Genomic DNA, 21,993 nt, shown 5'->3' with positions numbered 1-21,993 from the left:
ATCTTAGTGATCGCATACAGCGGGTGAGGAATGACGATTCTGTTTCTAGCGATTTGGCAGTAACAAGCGATGTTCCACAAGATTCTGTGTTGGGTACTATCTTATTTTCTTTATATACTTCGCAGTTCAGCAAATTTATTCAGTTTTGTAAGATTAACTCTTATGCAGATGATACATAACTGTACGCTTCTTATGTGGATGCGGATAGTGGTGTTGTTGAATCTTCTTACCATCACTTAAAAATGAACCCTGACAAATCTATGTGGATGTGCTTTAGTAGACAAAAGCTGCTCCTGACTTGGCTATTAAGTTGAATGATACGTTAATTAAAAGAGTTTCAGAGGCTATGTGTCTTGGTTTGATTTTAGACAATAATTTTAGATGTAAGCAACAGATTGCAATGTATATTAAAAGAACTTACAGCAATTTGCGAATTCCGTATCCGCATCGGTCATACCTGCCCATAAAATTTTTGTGTGACGCATTTGTGCTCTTATGTTCTAACTTTATGTCTGCTATATCATGGTGCTATTGATGCGGTCACTTCGCGAAGTATACAGAGAGTACAAAACAGTTGTCTTAGATTTATCTATGGAATCGAAAATTTGAAAAAATTTCTTATAAACTTAAAGAGGCTGATTGGTTGAGTATGTGCAACAGAAGGGAGTTTTACAGTGTGGTTCTATTCCACAGAATTGTGGTCTCTGGAATTCCGGAATATCTATATAATAAAATTATATTTAAACCACAGCTTCGTCAAACCAGGTCGGGAGTCAGTTTGTATCCGCCAAGATTTAGAACTTCAATATTCAATCAACAAATCATACGGATCTTTACCAATTATGTTGCGACAGTTGTCTTTATCTCGATTTCGTACAAAACTAAGGAGACTAATGTTTTGTCAGCAGTCAGCGGATGTCAGTTAATTCTCATCTGAATTGAGTTTTTGTTATTATTTTCTATTGCAGGCTCTACAAGGTAAGGTTGACCTTCAGGTTGTTTTTCTTTTTTTTCTTTCCTTTTCTTTTGTTTTATTTTGTTTTTATTCCTTTCTGTTTATTCGGTTGGATAGAGCAGATTTTTCTGGATCCCGCTGTTTGTATCTCGATATAGGTACATATATACAGGATGATTCATAAGTAATGGGCCAAATTGTAAATGTACGTTCAGGAGGCCAAAATAATAATATTTTCATTAACAATAATGGGTCTTAGTCTGCTCCTTACTGAGATACAGGATGTTAAAGCGAAAAAAATAAAATAGATTTTTGTTAATAGATCAGCTACTTTTCTACATAATGACTCATAGTTGACTTATAGTTTTTGTAAGGGTAAACAATAATGTGTGAGAGGATTTGAGTTAACTCGTAGATGTCGCCACATGCGCCATATGAATTAGATGAAATCAGCTACAAATTTTTTATCGCTCATTATTTTACAACATACTTGTTTAATTTGGATAGCCCCATCATTTCTGTAGAAAAAAGCTATACTTCTTTGATCTTGAAAATATTAACGATTTTCGAGATATTTGAATTTTACTAATTCACTACACTACATTTCACGGTGGTCGACGTAGCATTAATCTGTTAAGACACAAGCATGGCATGGAATGTTGACATTTACCTAACCGTAATTGATAATTGATAACAATATTAAACTGAATTTATTGTACGCCAGTTAATAAAACGAAATACAACATTAGAACAGACTTGAACTAAGACCACTTACGACAACTGTTATCAAAACCTACATGTTAATGTTGTGCGAAGTTAAATTAAATTTAAGCTTAATTATGAGCTACTGCAAAAGGTTTTCAACATGACCACCACCAGCATTTATACACGCATTTAACCGTTTGGTTAAGGATTGTCTGACTTTAAAAAATGTAGCAGGATTATTTCGTATTGAATTGGCTGCATCTTGAATTCTATTCCATAACTCGTCTCGTGTATTTATAGTAGGTTCAGCATAGACCATTGATTTCATGTAACCCCACACATGGTGGCCACTGAAATTCACTACCACGTCCAATCCAACGGTGAGGGAATGTTTCATTCAGATGTTCGCGCACAGCACGTGAAAAATGTGGAGGAGCACCGTCTTGCATGAACCACATATTTCTTCTTAGTTGTAATGGAAGATCTCCCAAGAGGTCGACTAAGTCATTATTTAAAAAAATTAAATATGACTCTCCATTTAAATTAGGAGGTAATTCAACTGGGCCCAGTAATGTATTGCCTATTACACCGCACCACACATTTATTTTAAACTCGTGCTGGAAATGTCTATCTTTTTTTAAACGAGGGTTTTCGGTTTCCCAGGCATGACTATTTCGCCAATTAAAAACTCCGCGTCTGGTAAAGGTTGCTTCATCCGTGAAAAGAATGTTATTTAGGAATGTTGGATTATTATTCAATTTTCCTTTTAGCCACTGACAAAATTGAACTCTGATTCGATAATCTGTTGGAAGTAAATTTTGCACAGGTATAAAATGATAGGGATATAAATTTTCCTTGTGTAAAATTCTAGTCACGGATGGTTGGCTTATTCCAGTTGCTGCAGACAATCGACGAGTGCTTATTTCAGAATTTTGCGCAATTCTTACCAAAATTTCATCTTCTTGCTGCGGAGTGATAATCTTAGGACGTCCTGTATGATATTTTGGACGAAATGAACCTGTTTCACCCAATCGATTATATATATTTTGAAATATCTTCCGGTTTGGCTGCCTTCTGTAAGGGTACATTTCACGATATTTTCTGGATGCTGCTTGCCCAGAAAAACGTTCTTGTGCGTAAACGCATAACATGTCTCTCATTTCTTCGTTTGAAAAGTGATTATGTCTCGGCATTTTGATTTATGTTAGGACAAGAATGAATCAGTTTACTTAACAATAAAATGTTTTAAACTATTCATTAAACGTAAAAGCTCATTGACGTTTCATAATTCATATGGCGCATGTGGCGACATCTACGAGTTAACTCAAATCCTCTCACACATTATTGTTTACCCTTACAAAAACTATAAGTCAACTATGAGTCATTATGTAGAAAAGTAGCTGATCTATTAACAAAAATCTATTTTATTTTTTTCGCTTTAACATCCTGTATCTCAGTAAGGAGCAGACTAAGACCCATTATTGTTAATGAAAATATTATTATTTTGGCCTCCTGAACGTACATTTACAATTTGGCCCATTACTTATGAATCACCCTGTATATATTTTTTTTCTGTACCAATCAGGTCTGGTTTTGATGTAGTACTCTAATCCCAATGCTTCAGCGGCCCCCTCATGTATTTTTTTCACCATGTCTAATGCTGCTGAATATGGAATATCACTTAATTTATTCTCTCACATGACACACGTCATCCTTTAACCTTCTTCCAATACGTTCGTTTAAATTCCCCAGTAAAACAATTTCGAATCGGCTGGTAATTTGTTATATTAAGTCTATCAGATCTTTAACCCTTAACCCGAAACATTGAAATATCAACCTTATTAGAAACAACATGTCTATCAGACCTTGATAAAATAAAAATATAACTTCAAATATACAACTTCATTCATAGTAATAACTGCTCAAATTATAATTATTAATTTTCGACTACATTCTAAGGAAATTGGCTTGGAACAACGGATGCAACATTAATTCGTTTTTCTGCCAAATACTGCAAGTTTTTCTTGCCATCGGGAACAGTATTTTCATCATTGTGGACTTGATGTGCAACAGCAAATCTCAAAAGATTTAGACCGCAGTTCCCCAGAAAAATTTGTTGTTAGTGTTTGCCTTAGATAAGGTTTTAACAGTTCAAAAACCAAAAACCCTAGTGATGTTTACTAGGGTGTAAAATACAGCTAATGTATTATATAAAATTAGCGCATTTCATATCGAGAACATCAACTCTTGACTGGTATAGTTGTAACATTTAATTATTTCTGGCTTTCCAAGTTCATTATCTTTAGAATGGTGCATAGTTTAAACTAATAGAACTGCTCTATTGCGTCAAGCCAGATTACTTCTATTGACGTAAAATAGTTATCTACAGTTACGTTTCTGTTTGATCTTTCGATAGGTTTACACAATCTAATCACACATTGTGAAGGCTTAGATAGTTTTCTCTCTTCTTCAAGGAGCCCTACACCCACCATCAGTATCTTTTCCTGCGTAAATGTAGCCATTGTAGAAATATGCATTGCGTGTGGTCATGCACATTACTTTTATGCCATGTTTAGCTGGCTTGCTAGGCATGCATATACGAAAATGACAATTACCTCTAAAAGGTATAAAGTACATTTCATCAATATTAACGCATTTTCCTACGGAAAATAGTTTTTGGCTGTTTGAAACGAATTTGTCAAAAATATCAGAGATGTTGGATTCGACTTCTTTCGTTCTTCCCGATCTACGCTGTTATCAAATCTGAGGTTGGTTAGTAAAATTTCGAACCTTTTAACAGACTTTGTCGTTCTAAAAATGGGCTGCCCCAAATAATCTTTGGAAAATAGGGATAATATGTCCTCATGTGAGGATTTCATAATTGTTGACAACATAAGGAGTCCAAGCAGCGCTTTTATTTTAGTAGAATTCGTATCATATCATTATCGATTAGTGCATTCCAAATCTCTTCTTTAGAAGGATTATTTCCTAAATTTCTACCAATTGTAGTTAGCCCTGGTAAACCAGTAATGATATTATGCGATCTGGTTTCAGTGTTTCTTATTGGTTCAGTCGACATCCACTAAAAACCATTTTTGCCACAATATATGACTTCGTCGGATATGTCCAGGAAATCATCATCTGACTTTAATCATTAGTATACTCTAAAATATAATCAGCATCTTGGTCCGAATTATCTGCTATTTCATCAGGTTCTTTGTTCGATGAATATAAACTTGTTCCGTTAGCCAACATTTCGTGTACCTTATTTTCAAAATCTGGATCGTTCAAATTTATTCGGGTATTATGTCTACTACATGAAGGTTTAAAAAGTTTTACAAATTGTGTGTTTTGCTATGTAACATTTTAAAATAGGTCAGTATTGTTCTAAAAACATAAGATATTTTTTATTTTCTTTCTTGATAGTACAAGCAAATTATGCTTAGCTGCTATGCTTCTGTTTTAGAGAAATTAAATTCTTTATAATATTTCCACGGGAGCAATGAGTAGCCGCTCAAAATTAATTCTAAAACTTGCCAAAGAAAGCAAGGAATCGCACTTTAACTCTACAACGGAGTCAAAACAACGTGAAAATTCAAAATGTTACCACTGGTAAGCTATTATACTCTTGTACACATCAAATTAAAATAACTTTCTTTCAGACGGAGACATAGAAGTTATACCTTGTAATATTGATGAAAATAAGAACCATGATAATGGTAAGATAATTATATTACTGCTATCATAATTATACGCATATAAATAAAGAATATGTTATTTTAGAAAAAGTTATTGATAATAATCCAACCATTGCTGAACAATTAGAAATAACCTGCGGTGATAATATCCCAATTGAAAACGTTGAGAACGGTAAGAGGTGAGGAATTAATATTTTACTATAAAATAAAAGGTATTTTTCTTACAGAACCCGATTTATCCAAATTTCAATGCCAAAGTCATTTGAATGAAGGAAGTGAGGATAGAAGCAGTACTGCAGATAATGAGGAAAAAAAGCTTACAGATCCTTTTGTCTCATATGATTCAGTACGTGATCCAAATTTTGCAAGTAGTAAAACTGACTCATCATCGTCATCATCAAGTGAATCTGATGAAGAAGCGACCACGTCATTAGGAGAAAATAATTCCAAAAAACGTTGTGTTACAAATCGTTCTCAAACAAAACAGAACGTCAAGAAAAATAATGTAATAAAGATTTGTGGCAAAAAAACAAAGCCAAACTTCTCAGAAATAGTGGTCAACCTTACGAATCTATTAAAATAATTACAACAGAGGATGGAACTAAACAGCGCATGTTAGTATCACGTGATGGAAAGCAAATGCTACCGCCTTGTGGTACTAAATGCCGATTAACATGTTCTACTAAGTTTACCGAAGAAAATAGGCGAAAAATATTCACAGAATATTGGCAAATGTCTGATCTTCAGCGCGATTTCATATCGTCGTGTATGATTGCAGTTACACCAAAATATCAATATAAAAAAGACCAAAGCCACCGTGGTAGTAATAATGCTTTCCATTTAGATTTAGGTGGCCAAAAGATTCGTGTCTGTAAACTGATGTTCATGGCCACATTAGGAATTAATAGCAGGATTATACGCACTGTACAACAAAAACAAGTTTTCCTTACCAAAGGGATCTTACAGACAGAAAAGAGAGGGAAGCATGGGAATCATGCATCGGTTTCTGAGGATGTAAAAATGGTATTAGAGCTCATATAAATTCGATACCACGTATTGAAAGTCACTACTGCCGATCTCAGACAAAAAAGGAGTATATAGAAGGTAGTAAGACAGTTTCTGAGCTCTATAGAGACTATAAATCAGCGTGTGAGGAACAAAATATCCCATACTCTAATTATTTAATGTATTATACAATATTCAACAAGCAGTTCAATATTGCATTTTTCACTCCCAAAAAGGACCAATGCGAATTGTGCCTTGCTTTTGTAAATGCCAGTACGGAAGAAAAAGGTGATCTGCAAGAAAAATACGACACCCACCTTAAAGAAAAAGAACTATCACGACAGGAGAAAGAGAAGGATAAAGCGTCAACCAGCACTGTTGCTGTTTATGATTTGCAAGCGGTGTTGCCATGCCCAACAGGAGATGCATCTTCTTTTTACTACGTATCAAAATTGAATGTTTTTAATTTTACTGTATATCAATTGAAAGATAACAAGGTGGATTGTTATGTTTGGCATGAAGCACAAGGACACAGAGGAGCAAATGAAATTGCTTCGTGCGTCTGGCATTACTTAAATAATTTAAACAATATAGCCCAAAACGAAGAAAAAATTATAGATGTTGTTTTCTATAGCGATAATTGTACCGGGCAGAATAAGAACAAATTTATTTTTGGTTTATATTTGTTTGCTGTTTCAAAATTACAGAACATTCACTCGATCACTCATAAATATCTCGTAACAGGACATACACAGAATGAGGGCGATAGTGCCCATTCTGTAATAGAACGTAATGTCAGAAAATTTAGGAAATCTGCATCGATTTATGTCCCAGAACAGTACATGACACTCATCAGGCAGGCAAAAAAAATGGCAAGCCGTATTCTGTGGAAGAGATGTGCCACGAAAGTTTTTTTGACTTTAAAGAACTTCTGAATCAGATGGGTATCAACAATGTGCTTAAGAATACGGAAGGTGAATTGGTTAAAGTCACTGACATAAAAGTGTTTAGGGTAGAAAAAGGTCATCTTGCTTAAAGCATACGTTTCGGGTTAAGGGTTACAGTATTCATCTTCCCGAAGTATCTTGGCTAAAGGTCTATGTCTATCCTAAATCTTGACACAGTCAATACAATTAAACTGGATGAGCTCGTTCAATAATGTTTTGAAGCTAGTTTAAAGTGTCTATGAATTTCTGTATAAAATCCATTTTTATTTAGCAACTTTATTATTTTTAACATCACCTATTATAACACCCAATAATTATTGATAACATTTTTAGTTTAAATTTAAACATTATTTAGATATAAAATTCAAACATTTTTTTCTTTTGTAACTTTTAATAACCAAGTGAAAAAAACGAAAACCCTCTTGAATTCCTTAAAAAATTCTTAGATTATTTTAAAATCATGTAATAAAAATTTCTTTTACATTTGCTGCCGCAGCGTGCGATAATTCACGCACTAAAGGTAGCTCCACTTTTAATGTCCTTTGACTCAAACAAAGCAAGGATAGGATATCTTTCCGAGTTGATACATCCGCTTCGTACCAATTCAGATCATAAACAGCTACTGGTACACTATCAGCCTATTCCAACATTCCAAACGAATATTATTAATTTTAATTCTAAATTATACATACAGCAGTAGTAAATCGTTGTCCAATCGCATGGCTTACAAATAAGCCCAAAAAGGTTAACACAATCATAAAAAAGGTTGGTAAATTCTTTGTCTAAAAGAACACTAATTAATTACGATTATGAATATATAGAAAAAAGCAAACCAGAGCAAATTCGGTGGTAGCCACAGTTAAACAAATTAACCCAAAAAGTTTTGCTGGCACAACAAAGCCGTTAAAAAAATCATTGGCCATTTGAAACATTCTAAAAAAATAAAGTTTGTGTTTAAAAAAAAAATAAATAAATAAAAATTCAATAAACTTGAATATTTGTTGTTGATACATCATAACATTCCGCAAACTTCCAAAATTTCGCTTTTTATTCCTCGATAACTTCATATTTTCAATAATCTCTTTAAGACTTTCTATATGTACCATCAACGTTTCCATCGAATAATAAAACAATGAGATTGTGATGAAGATAACATTCATTGTAACATTTATACCATGTATTTGAAACAATATTATTAACGTAAAACCCCACTGATTCAATTTGCATGGTACGTAATACTCAAGAATTAAACACCGTTTAGGATTTTTAAAATTAACACATTTCTCCTCAAATAACATGTAATAACTGATAAAGTACGCGATGAAAAATCCCGCGAAACGAATCATTTTTGATACTTTTTTTATGTTTTTGTCGATAACTTCAATTTTATCTGAAACACTAAATTGGCGAAACCCGCTGAATAAATTAATAATTTCAAGTAAACGGCGTTGTTTCCAAAACATTCGAATATTAAAAGAAAGGAGTAATCCTGTCATCAAAATAAATTTGATGTGGAATAGAAATGTTATAAAATTCGTTTTAAAATCTAAAACGAAATTATTTATTTGTTTGGCGATATTAAGCATTACTCACCGATTATTTCTGTTATTAATGGATAAATTTCCCATAATATGTTTACCAAAATTAGAACTGTTGGTGATAATCCTCGAAATCCTAACGGATTGGGCCAATAATTATATTCCCGCATATGTTTTTCTAGGTAGTAATAACCGAGTGTTTGCGACATTTTCAATACTGATATGAAATGAAATACGGAATTGACTGAAAATCCAGGTTTCTAATAGGGATTAAAAATTTAATCATGAGAATTGATTTACCATTAGTGGTACTTTTAAATGAAAAAAAAAACGAGGACATCTTTTGGTATTTTTCCAATTCAAATATAAAAGTTAGTTAAACGTTTCTAAAATTTATTGTCTCTTAGGCCCACTTTTACCACCTCTAGATAAATTTAACCGATAGATAATTACTATGGTTACAGCGGTTTTAAGCGCTCTCATTGGCTAAGAGCACCAATTTATCTATCGGTTAAATTTATCAAGAGGTGGTAAAACTGAGCCTTAGCTTACTTAATATCTTAATCGTTCTTTCATCATCCAATTCCTGTGTTAGTTGAACCAAATGGTTAAGATAAGTCATGGGATGTAATTTATCTTCGTTTCCTTTAAATGTAGGCCATAATTCTAGTTTTAATTTGTAAAGCTGGGAACATTCTGCATTGATATTTTTGAATCCCTGTTTTCTAAGGTTTTCGATCACTTTGTTTAATCTATCAAATTTATGATTCCTGAACTGGATGACGAAAATATTCTGGAGTGGCTAAATGGAAAAATTCAGGAATCATCATGTGGCTTAAAAATCGACGATTTTTTTTAATCAATGTGAAATGACCCAAAAAGCACGTTAACAATAAAAAGAAAGTGTTTAAAAGTGTAGAACATACCGAAAAATCACATTAAAGTTTCGATGTGACGTCACATTTTAGTTAATGCATAACGATTGACTACCTGTCACTAGATATACTGTGTATCAATAAACTCTGTGTTAATACTAGAACTAACACTAGACTTAGATCTAGAAACATTCGGGTTTAACCGCACGTCTTTCAAGACGGCTAAACCGGAATGATTCTAGTTCTAGGTCTAGTGTTAGTTCTAATTTTACACTAGCACTATTACTAGAACTAACACAAGACCTAGAACTAGAAAGTATCGGGTTTAGCTGTGCGTCTGAAGAACCCAACCCGGAATTTACAACCCACCCTCTGCTCCAAACCGACATCTGAGAAATTCGCACTGGTTTAAATATTACTTAACCTAACTAAAAGTAGAATTTCTACACAAAATTCTGAAATAAATCAGTAAATTAGGTGGATCTCTAAAAAGATATGTCGCATTCATTATTCGAATTTCTGTCTTTTCGCTGATGACTGTAAAATTTTTGCTAGCATCAGATCTGCTTCTGACTGTATTGGGTTGCAAGATGACATTGACAGATTTCTTTTATTACCTTAATAGTAGAACGCGAACACCAATTCGGGTAACGGTGCTTACTATAAGTAAGACGCGGAACAAATTCAGTAATAATTCGACTCAACTGGCAGTAGAATAGTGAGTACACTGATTCACATCGATATCATTAAACATTAGATCCCAGTCCACACTGAGAAGAGCTTTTTTTATGTCATTATAATTAACGCGAGAAAATACTAATGTGGACAGAGGACCATCACGTAAAACCCGTGTATGATTTGAATAATATAAAAACTCCAAGGGCGGATGATGATCATCGGGGTCAACAAGAAAAAAATTGAAATCACCAACAATTAAGAGACCAGCGTCGGGATTCTGGTCCCAAACGAGCTGTAGTTGGTGAAGAAACACTGATAAATGTATTTGATCACTCGGAGGAAGATAGATACAGCATTAAAGCACACGCGCCGAGCCACCTTGCACGCACAGTCACAAATCTTCAGGCCCTGTAGAGTATTCAGGTAGTGGTGTTACAGAAATATTTCTTCTTGCGGCCACAAGGACTCCTCCATCACCACACTTAAGATAATCCGAGGAATTTCTATCTCTCCTGTAGATGATGTTATCATTACAAAGTATCAAAAATTGAGTCGTTCAAGTTTGTCTCTGTGAGACAAATCAGATCATACGAAAAGTTAATCGAGTTCTGATAAGACTTTGCAGTTTTTGTTCGTAAACCACGTACGTTCTTATAAAATATGGAAAGGAGGAAGTTGTTAACGAGGAAGAAAATTAGAAATGAATCAGCTAAGTAAGGCTTATTAAAGTTTCAGAAGGTCAGCTTCAGATTTTATTACTTCCGTACGTGAATAACACAATTCCTCAAACCAAACATATTTATAACCCTTCTCACGACACTTCGCATTTGTGGATTTTAACAACTCTGTATTATTAATCGTTAAATGTTCATTTACAAACAATCTATCAGTTATATTTGGTATAATTATACCGGGAGATCCATCGCCGTTGTGTCCCGCAATCTTCGAGAAACGAACTTGACAACGATATTTCATGGGTTTCTATTAGGATCACCAAATGCAGACCGAGACGGAAGTCGATGAATGGCATCCATGTCGGTTTTCGCCACTGGGCAATTAATAACCTCTTCGATCTTGGATATAGTGGAACGCAGATCCTCGTCGCGCTTTTCAGGGATTCCAGACAAAATTAGATTATTCAATCTAGAGTATTGTTCAAGATGTTCGACGCGTGAGGTCATATCACCAACTAAAGACTTAAGTTTAACGCTTTCAGCGACAACCGATTCAAAACGCTTCATTCTATGGCCGAAACCCTTCAAAGTATTTTCGAAATCGGTAATTTTGTCTCCGTAAAACGAAATAGATTTGACCAACTCGCCGTATTTCACGTTCATGTCTTTTATTTTAGACTGGATAGACTTTAAAAGTTGGTACATTACGACAGCGGTAGGTACTGATGAGGTAGAAGTCATTATAGGGTCTTCATCTATGATAATGGAGCGATTTGCTCACTCCCTACACGAAGTGCACTTCCAAAAAGTGCCTTCCGATTTATATTGCGCTAAATTCGCATTAAAGATCTTGACACATTTAGCATGGAAGAAAAGTTTGCAATCACCAGTGCATTGCACATAAATTTTATCTGCTTTGGAAGCATATATTTACTTGAATGATGTTTATCGGTACAGGACCAGCATTGATTTGTAGTTGCAGGACTCTTTCCGATATAGGCACTAAGTTTATGACATGTTTTTGGAGAGTTTTTTCAACTATAATACCCATTTAGTGCCGATAGTCGCCTATATCTGTTTCTGAATACTAGGCTTAATATTCATATATTAAACATTGTCTTAATCTATTCATTTCTTCAATGATATCATAAACTTTTCGGGCTTGGTAAAGCGATCTTGCATTCCACATTGCTATATTGCAACTAACAACCTGAGAAGCCTCGCAAACTGTAATTTTTTTTCCCCAGCATAAAAGCTGTTGACTACAAGGCATTTCATAACTTTTCAAGATCCTTGGGAAGCGGTAGATAATTAAAAAACATTTGAAATGAGTCCAAACTCGACATATCTAGGTATTACAACACTCAAGATATATATACTTTTATAAAATCAAGATGGCCGAAAACAAAACACGAATAAATTGGGCCATCTATGCTTTTAAAAGCGAACTTTAATGTCATATATAGGAAGTGACATATCAAATTATGTTAGAAATTTCTGAGGATTGCAAAAAACTTGGTCTTTTTGATGAATTTGATATTGTCTTGGAAGATATCTTTAATTTTAAATCGAAATTATTAGATAGGGCATCTTATAATATTATAAACTTTTTGTGATATATCATCTTATGATACGATATATAAAGTTATAAACATCATCAGTAAACAATAACAATTCGAAATTTATGTTTATATTAGATATAAAAATATTAACGTCTTCAGTTATAAAAGTAAATCAGAATTTTGAACGTTTACCGTTGCGATACAAGCAAACGTCAAGCGGATTATAATCAATGTTGATCATATCCCAAAGTCATCATTTTACTTTAGTGGATCAGTAATGACCCTACTGAAGACAAACTTTAAAGCGACGCATAAAAAGTTTGATCTTAAAGTATGAAACGGTGGGTTTAAGAGCAACTAAGCGTAACCTATCTTACACTAGATGCACTAAATATAACTAGAATACTTTTATTTTAAAAGCTTTCCTGTACAAAAATAAATATACATATAAAAGAATAAAATAAGCATAAAAACTTAAATTATTTATTTACATAATTAACATATTAATCACACATAAGGGTTCCAATTACTACCATCTTCAGGGGTTAAATTATTGGTAATCAACAACACCACATCAACAATCCACCAAATACCCAATCCTCCTAATGTTAATAATTTCCCCACAGCAGTTCCAGTTTGACCCAAACAAAACCTATCCATCCCCAAAAAACCTAATAATATACTATACAATAAAGTAGTGGTGAAATATTGCTCCGAATATTTAATACAAGGCACTCCTTCTCTAAGAAACGTCGTATTTCCATAACATTCGATACCATCCAAAACTTTACAAACCACCTTCGTTCGTTCAACCTCTTCATAACGCATCCCACCAAAATGGACACATCCACGACCAAGTTCATCGCGAGAAGTCTTGTTACCTTTATGATCTTCAGGTTCTAAACACGTTATGAATTCCCACGAAAGAAACGAACAAAGCACTTTAGGTCCTCGGGGGTTAAAAGTTTCATTTTGAGTTTGTTGTATTGATTGTAAGAGATGCTCTCCGTTCGATGAGGATAAATGTAATAATAAAATTAAAAATATAATTAGTTTCATTCTTAGAAGATTATTTAAACTTTTTGGTAATTTTAATATAAAATTTTGGTAATTTTAAGGTTAACTTAACTTTGACATTTTTGACAGGATAATGTAAATAGTTGTGAGGTTAGATTCATGAAATTTTTAAATTCAAATAAATTTGTTTATAGTTTTATTCTTTTTGTTATTATTTTGATTTATAATTATGTTATTATTAATTTTTTTAATTATAATTATTTTCTTTATAAATAATTTCGAATACAGCGCCATCTATTGTAGTATAATATGTGCTAATAAAACTTGTTTATCATTAATAAAATAATAAATATAAATCTTTTTTAAACTTAAACAACTCAAATTAAATTCGATACTTTATAATGGTATGAAACGTATTATATCGAAGTATTTATTGTTTATAAAAATTTAAATACTTTCGAATACAGCGCCATCTACTGAAGAATATTGTATCATTAAAAATTATTAATCATTAAATGAATAATAAAAATAAAATCCTTTTTAAACTTAACTAATTCAAATTAAATTCGACAATTTATAATGGTACAAAAGGTATTATATCGAAGTATTTATTGTTTATAAAAATTTAAATAATTTCGAATATAGCGCCATCTGTTGAAGAATGAAGTATCGTTAATAGTTAATAATCATTAAAAGAATAATAAAAATAAAATCCTTTTTAAACTTAACTAATTCAAATTAAATTCGACAATTTATAATGGTACGAAACGTATTATATCGAAGTATTTATTGTTTATAAAAATTTAAATAATTTCGAATATAGCGCCATCTGTTGAAGAATGAAGTATCGTTAATAGTTAATAATCATTAAAAGAATAATAAAAATAAAATCCTTTTTAAACTTAAATAATTCAAATTAAATTCGATAATTTATAATGATATGAAACGTATTATATCGAAGTATTTATTGTTTATAAAAAAAATGTAAATAATTTCGAATACAGCGCCATCTATACAAGAATAATGTATCATTAAAAATTATTAATCATTAAAAGAATAATAAAACTAAAATCCTTTTTAAACTTAAATAATTCAAATTAAATTCGATACTTTATAATGATATAAAACGTATTATATCGAAGTATTTATTGTTTATAAAAATTTAAATAATTTCGAATACAGCGCCATCTATTCAAGAATAATGTATCATTAAAAATTATTAATCATTAAAAGAATAATAATAATAAAATCCTTTTTAAACTTAAATAATTCAAATTAAATTCGATACTTTATAATGATATAAAACGTATTATATCAAAGTATTTTTGATTGTTTATATAAATTTAAATAATTTCGAATACAGCGCCATCTATTGAAGAATATTGTATCATTAAAAATTATTAATCATAACAATAAAATTCTTTTTAAACTTAAATAATTTAAATTAAATTCGATTTATTATAATGATATAAAACGTACTATCAAAGTGTTTAATATTTATAAAAATATAAATAATTTTTATTAAAAATCAAAGTAACTAAGCCAGCGCCATCTATTAATTTAAACATCAATCATTTGTTATTGAGCAAATTAAGAATCGAATTTTCTAGATTTTCTCAATAAACCTACAAAAAGCGCACATTTCTATTCAAATTGCTACGTACATTCCAAGGAGTTCAAAAGAAATTAAAAGTGAGCGTTAAATAACCACGTGAAACTTATTTTAATTCTTAAAGTGACGTTTCCATCAAAAAAAGGGATCATAACCTCAAAAAAAACACATTTATACAACTATTTATTATAAATATGGCTAAATGGGGCGAAGGAGACCCACGTTGGATTGTAGAAGAGCGTCCCGATGCGACTAATGTAAATAATTGGCATTGGACTGAAAAGAATGCGAGTGCTTGGTCGCGAGATCGTTTGAAGGAGTTGTTTAAAAATGTGGAGATTCCGAGCGAATTGGCTCAATTAGTAGTGACGCAGGTGGATGATTGCGAAGGCGAAGCCTCGGCTAATAACAGAAAAGGAAAATTAATATTCTTTTATGAATGGAATGTTACATTGAAGTGGTCCGGAACGTTGCAAGATGGAACGGGAATGAAACATTCTGGAAAAGTTACCATTCCTAATCTATCGGAAGAAAATAATGTGGATGAAGTCGAGGTATGAAGATTATTTCATTTAGAAAAAGGGTTGAGTATAAATTTAATTTATTTTTTTTTATTTTGACATTTAAAAACGTCATGACATAACCTCAAAAAATATTTTTTTTTAAATTTAATTTATTAATTAATTTTTTATTTATTTTTAGATTCAAATAACATTAAATGATAGCGACGAAGAAGGAGAAATTTTAAAAGAAATCATGCATAAAGAAGGTAGAAAAATAATAAGGGAAAAATTAACCCAATACATTGTTAGTTTAAAAGAAGAATTTTCAAAAGGAATGATTTTACCAAAAAAAGACGAAAAAATTAAGCCTGATGGTGTTAAAACATTAACAAGTGGGTTCAATAAAAAGATTAATATGGCCCCAATTGTTTCCAATTCAAAACAAATCGGATTAAAAATTGATACGGGTACTATCAAAATCACCGAGAAGTTTCAATGTAAATCTCAAGACTTTTACGACGCAATGACCCGTATAGAAATGGTCCAAGCATTTACAAGAGGGCCGGTTAAATTGGAACCCTCAAAAGGTGGTAAATTTGAATTGTTTGGTGGAAATATTAATGGGATTTTTGAAGAATTAATTCCTGGGAAAAAGATTGTTCAACAATGGAGATATAAGCAGTGGCCTGATGGGCATTATTCAACAGTTACAATTAATATAGATGAAAAAGTAATTATTTAATTTAATTTTTTGGGCTAATTTTAAATTATATAAATATTTATAAATATTTTTTAGAGTGATCATACAGAAATTACCGTGGTACAAATTGGGGTACCTAAAAGTGAAATGGAAGTGACTAAACAAAATTGGGAACGTTATTATTGGGACTCAATGAAAAGAACCTTTGGTTTTGGAGCATTTTTCACATCAATCGATTAATTAGTTAATTCTAATCTAATTTTCCAATTTAATTTTTTTTCTAAATTGGTTTAATTATTTTTTTAGCGAATATTTAATATCTAGATTGATTTTTTTTCAGCTAGATACTTTTTGTCTAGATTTATTTTTTCTAGATGTGATTTTTTCTTTTATTTTTCATAGATAATTTTACTTGTTGCACCTAAAAGCTTAAAATTTTTTTCTTTCCGCCTTGTTAATTGTTTTCAGAATAATGGGAGATGTAGAAATTTCTTTCCAGTTTGATTTCGAAAATTTAGGTTATTTTGTGTAAAAATTTTTAACTGATAAATTTAACAATAGTAGATTGCGATTCGCTTTCTTGGTGTGTTTGTGTCAATAAAACGTTTTTTGTACGTGAGTTAAGTTTAATAAATGATTAAACAATTTTAATTGGATTAGTTAACATCCCATATTTAAGTAGGATGTTGTGTAATCTATAAGAAAAATCCAGCTGGATTAGTAGCCTTTCTACTTGAATTGTTCTATTCAATCGTCCTCTTTCACTCTCTGATCAAGATCATCATCCACAATTTCCCACTCCACTCCTCTTAACCAACTTTCTATTATTATCAAATACTTGTTATTTGCAAATGAGAAAAGATTAACTATCAATTAATATCAGGGCTTCTAACATCTTGGTTATTGTTTATTTATTAAAGTTTGGGTGTCTCTTGTCTATCTTAATGGTTAATTATGCCTGTATGGGAGGATGTTATAGTTTGAACTTCCTTAGAGTCCTCCATGACAACATCTTCTCTTCATAGAAATCTAAGTATCCAATGTAATGTATAAAACTAGAGACAAAGACTGCAATCAATTAGAACAGACATTATTAACCCAACTTATTTTTCTTAACAAAAATTCTTTTATCTTGAGAACGATTGGTGACCCAACTGTTAGTATAGGGTACTTTTTTACGTAAAATAGTTCAAGGAATTCGAAAATGTACTAAAAAACACAATTTAGTTGGTGTAGCGGTCGCCACAAGTTGCAGAATAATGGTATCCTCAATTATTGTACTGTTAGTCCAAAATATTTCATATCAAAGCAACGATTATTAACTTTTTCATGTAAAATACTTCAAAGAATTCAAAAATTTATTCAATTTTGAGAAAAATAGAACGCGCAAAATGACGATATTTTGAATTTTTGGTAACAAATAATTTTTTATCTTGAGAATGGTTGATGTTGCAACTTTTAGCAGAGTTTTTTTATGTAAAATACTTGAAACAACTCAAAAATATACTAAAAAATATTATATAGGTCTTAAAATGATGATAGCGTCACTGATCATCATTAATCTCGCACTGGAAAAGGCAGTATAAGAAATTAGAATAAGATGGGACGGTACGATGTTGATTTTATCGGTCACAGCAAAAGAAACGCTTCATTATACTGGAACAAGGTGCAAAACGAGTCTGCCTGACTGTTAAGTAGGAGAACACAAAGCACATGGTTGTTAGTAGAGACTAGAAACCCGCCAAGCAAGTTTTTGCCACCAATTCAGTTTAGCGAATACTTTTTTGAACAAGTTGATAGTTTTGTGTATTTTTGATATCTCATGAACATTACCAATACATGTAATGATGAAATCAGACGCATTAATATCGCAAACAGATGTCTTCATGGTCTTCAGAGACATTTCTGCTCACCTGCAGGCAAAAATAACAATATACAATACGCTAGTGAGGTAGGTCCATCTTCTTTGAAGGTAAGGTAGTCAGAAGGATTTTTGGACTCGTGGTCGAGCAAACCCAGAAAATATATTTTTGAGCTATATCGGATTTACGATAACCCCGATATAGTTAAAATCATAAGGATAAGATGAGCGGGTCATGTGGAACATATGCCAAACTTGGAGGTTATCAAGAAAATGATGACAGGTAAACAGGAAGGAAGAAGAACTCCTATGCGCGTTGGATGGATATATCCAAGGTGACATGAGGAAGACCAAGGTGGTCATGGAGAGTGGAAGTTGAGAAGTATATGGATTCGAAAGGACTAAATGAAGGCAAAATAGAAAAAAACGGAAGCTTGTAATCAAGGAAAAGTATGAGAAATCAACTGGAAGCAGATTGTAACACACTTTAAATTTCTACGCCACTTAAACATCTTACATCTACGCCACCAATATTGATATTTACCAAGCGTTTTCAAATACATTGCATTCATGATCATCAGTCCGATAATTCTTTGTGGATTCTGGCCCGCCCAAAAAGTCTCTTCCATTCTGCTCGGTTTCTCTCACCATCTGGACACCTTCAGTCTTATAAAAAATGTTCTTCTCAGTGTAGACTGGAATGATTTATTTAATGGTATCGAAATGAATCTATGCGTAAATAAATTTTACAGCCAGTTGAACCGAATGCGGATTTTCTTTCTTTCAAAGTATTACGTAGAAGGTATAAGACATTGATCTCGAGTGATTATAAATCATATCTAATCAACATGCAATCTACTTTGATTGTTTTTCCATCGCAACTGTTGTCCTATGCAAAACATAAAAAACATTATGGCAACAGTTTTCCGGCTCGTATGGAACACAATGGCAATTTAGATGGTCACCAAATATCCGAACTATTCGCCTCTTTCTTTAGTTCGGATTTCATTCAGGGTGGACTTCAGCAACAACCACGTTCTACTGTAAACTGCAGTTTCCAACCTTGGTTCTCATTCGAGGATGTGGCGTAAACCCTCACTCGAATTGATAATAAGATAAGTTCAGGTCCTGACGGGTTGCCACGTATTTTCTTGGCGACATGAACTTGCTAAACCGCACTTCATCATCTTTAGTCGCTCCTTGGCTCAGTCAGTATTTCCATTAGAGTGGAAAAAAGGGTCCCATCTATGAGAGTGGAAGTAGAAATTGTGTTTCAAATTACCGCCCTATTTCTATTCTTCCTATTTTATGTAAGGTTTTTGAAAAAATTGTTTATGATAAATTATACCGTTCAATACAACCATTTATTATGCAGCAGCAACATGGTTTTCTTCGTGGCCGATCTGTAGAATCCAATCTCGTATCTTAAATTACATTCAAAGTTGTCTGAATAAAAATCAACAGGTCGACGCTGTTTACACCGATTTCAGTAAAACCTTTGACAAGCTGCATTATGGGGTACTCCTGACCAAATTACAAAAATTTTACATGACTGATGGGTTATTGATGTGGTTGACATCTTATATCTCTGATAGATGCTAGGTTGTAAAAATTAATAATTACATATCTAATTTTATTCCGGTCACTTCAGAAGTGCCTCTTTCTAAACTATGGTAAATGCAGTCAAATAACGTTCACTGGAAGATACACTTTAAATCAAAACTATAGGCTTGGACCCGAATCCTTAAGTGTGTTTGCTAAGGTAAAGGATCTTGGCTTAGTGCTCGATTCCAAACTGTTAATCTTCTATCACGTAGAGGAACTTATCGGTAAGGCGAACAGAAGCTTAGGTTGTATTATTAGAATGTCCAATTCATTTACCAATCTACAGTGTATCAAATCTTTGTATATGGCTTCTTAATTTTGCTTCGGTTGTATGGAATATTAAGTTTGAATATCTGTCATTGAATATCTGGGTAATTCGAGTTCAATCTGGCTTGTATTGTTAATTAGGAACACTATTTTTTGTTATATCTAGAATTTATTTGTTTTACTAGGTTTTGATACTAGATTTTTATGATGTATTGATTCGTTCTTAATTATTTGATTTTGTTATATGTTGATTTCTTTTTTATATGAATTCTGTTAGTGGATACTATTGTGGGGAAACCCTGTTGTATCCCGAATAAATAAATAAATAAATAAACATGTCCGAACTATTGTAGCCACCTTACTTCTATGGTTTCTAGTGTGGTTATCTGCATTCCCATTTCCTTTACGATATCGCTTACCTCACTTGGTCCATCCTTGCTTTCTGGCGGCATCTCCTCCAGTAGTCCATTTCAGCGGCGTTTATTCTTGATTTGCTTTTTTTTATTCATGGTACATAGTTCGGAATCATACGTGCCTATAATTTAAACTACCTTTTGATATATTCCGATTTTTATTCGGTTGGCTATTTGTTAGCTCCATACAACACAATTGCATCATTATCGCCGCCGATATTCAATATTGCAATTCCAAGATACCTTTAGGTTTTGGTGTTATTAATATTCATCCCCTCGATTGATAAGTCGTTTCCATTTCCTCCTATGACCAAACAGGCTTTTGCGTTCATTTCGTTTTCTGCCAATATAACATATAACATTTTTACATTTTTCTGCATTCTTGTTTGAGCTCTTTGGTAATATATATGTCTTCAGATATTGTGTTGCCGTTTTTTATAACAAATGTCATATTTGTTTACAGGTTTTTAACTGTATCTATATAGATATCACTTGTACCGTGTTTCATACGGTCATATACAATATGTTATGTCTTTAAATTTTTTTTCAATTCTTTGCATAACAAACTCCTCATATTCAAAATATCGCATTTTCCATTCTTTCGCAGTTCTCTGTACTTCTTCTGGAGTAATTTCATCTTTGTCTTCAAGTATACAGTCAGCAGGGCTTTGTAGTGTTTGGCCCATGTTTCAATATTAATTACTTTATTCATTGTGTTTGCTCGGAGTTCTTTAATTACCTTCCATGCTTCCCAACATCTAGTTCCGCTTATATATTTTTCGATCCTCACATACTTTATTTTTGTTTTCTTAGATTTTCTTAATTCTTTTTAGCCAACACCGAGCATTCTTTGGGAATCCTTTGTGTTTTGAATCAAATAGAAGTTTTGAAGTAATGTAAATTTAAGTATTATTTGCCAGGAATGTTTGGTCAGTGCTTTTGATGTTTGGGTTGTCTACCCTAAACGGCAAAAACGTGTACATTTATACATAAAAATAAATTAAGGCAAGGAAAAGACTCTTTTAAAAGAAAAAGGACGAATTCTTATAACAAATATATATATATTTGTTATATATAAATAAAGAAATGCGATGTACAACATTCTTATCAGCACCTCAATAATGCTGTGTCGTGTCTACAGATGGCGCATATTTATTCTAGTTACTAGATAGTCTCATATCGTATAGGCAAGGGGGCCAGTTGCCCGATTAAAGCATACTTACCTGGCGTAGGGGCTACCGTGATCAATAAGGCGGTTCCCCCAGGACGAGGCCCTTCCATTGCACTTCGGTCGGGCTGACCCCTGCGATTACCCCTAATGCGGGTAACTCGGGCGCGTAATTTTTGGTAGTCGGGTCTGCGTACGCGCTAACCCGGA

At 32.6% G+C, this 21,993-nt stretch overlaps 2 protein-coding genes and 1 non-coding gene across 3 annotated transcripts; 2 read left to right on the top strand and 1 right to left on the bottom strand.

Annotated features, from left to right (window-relative positions):
* Positions 1 to 13,106: 13,106 nt before the first annotated feature.
* Positions 13,107 to 13,781, bottom strand: LOC111416559 (TM2 domain-containing protein 2 amaretto). The gene has a single exon (XM_023048614.2). The coding sequence runs from the start codon at positions 13,694 to 13,696 to the stop codon at positions 13,145 to 13,147; it is 552 nt and encodes a 183-aa protein (XP_022904382.2). The 5' UTR covers positions 13,697 to 13,781; the 3' UTR covers positions 13,107 to 13,144.
* Positions 13,782 to 15,226: 1,445 nt separating this feature from the next.
* Positions 15,227 to 16,802, top strand: LOC111416558 (activator of 90 kDa heat shock protein ATPase homolog 1). The gene is made up of 3 exons (XM_023048613.2): positions 15,227 to 15,820; positions 15,969 to 16,499; positions 16,566 to 16,802. Exons 1-3 carry the CDS (start codon positions 15,461 to 15,463, stop codon positions 16,707 to 16,709), a joined length of 1,035 nt encoding a protein of 344 aa, XP_022904381.1. The 5' UTR covers positions 15,227 to 15,460; the 3' UTR covers positions 16,710 to 16,802.
* A 5,028-nt stretch (positions 16,803 to 21,830) lies between these two features.
* Positions 21,831 to 21,993, top strand: LOC111416563 (U1 spliceosomal RNA). Its single transcript, XR_011640200.1, has one exon. It is a non-coding gene; the product is annotated as a U1 spliceosomal RNA (small nuclear RNA).

This window comes from Onthophagus taurus, chromosome 3, assembly GCF_036711975.1.
Source record: "Onthophagus taurus isolate NC chromosome 3, IU_Otau_3.0, whole genome shotgun sequence".
NCBI classification, from domain to species: domain Eukaryota; kingdom Metazoa; phylum Arthropoda; class Insecta; order Coleoptera; family Scarabaeidae; genus Onthophagus; species Onthophagus taurus.
This window is presented reverse-complemented; position numbering and strand designations above follow the sequence as displayed.

Coding starts and splice junctions, on each gene's coding strand:
- LOC111416559 (XM_023048614.2), bottom strand. CDS start 13,696: ATGAAACTAATTATATTTTTAATTTTATTATTACATTTATCCTCATCG.
- LOC111416558 (XM_023048613.2), top strand. CDS start 15,461: ATGGCTAAATGGGGCGAAGGAGACCCACGTTGGATTGTAGAAGAGCGT. Junction 15,821..15,968: donor ATAATGTGGATGAAGTCGAG/GTATGAAGATTA, acceptor ATTTATTTTTAG/ATTCAAATAACATTAAATGA. Junction 16,500..16,565: donor CAATTAATATAGATGAAAAA/GTAATTATTTAA, acceptor AATATTTTTTAG/AGTGATCATACAGAAATTAC.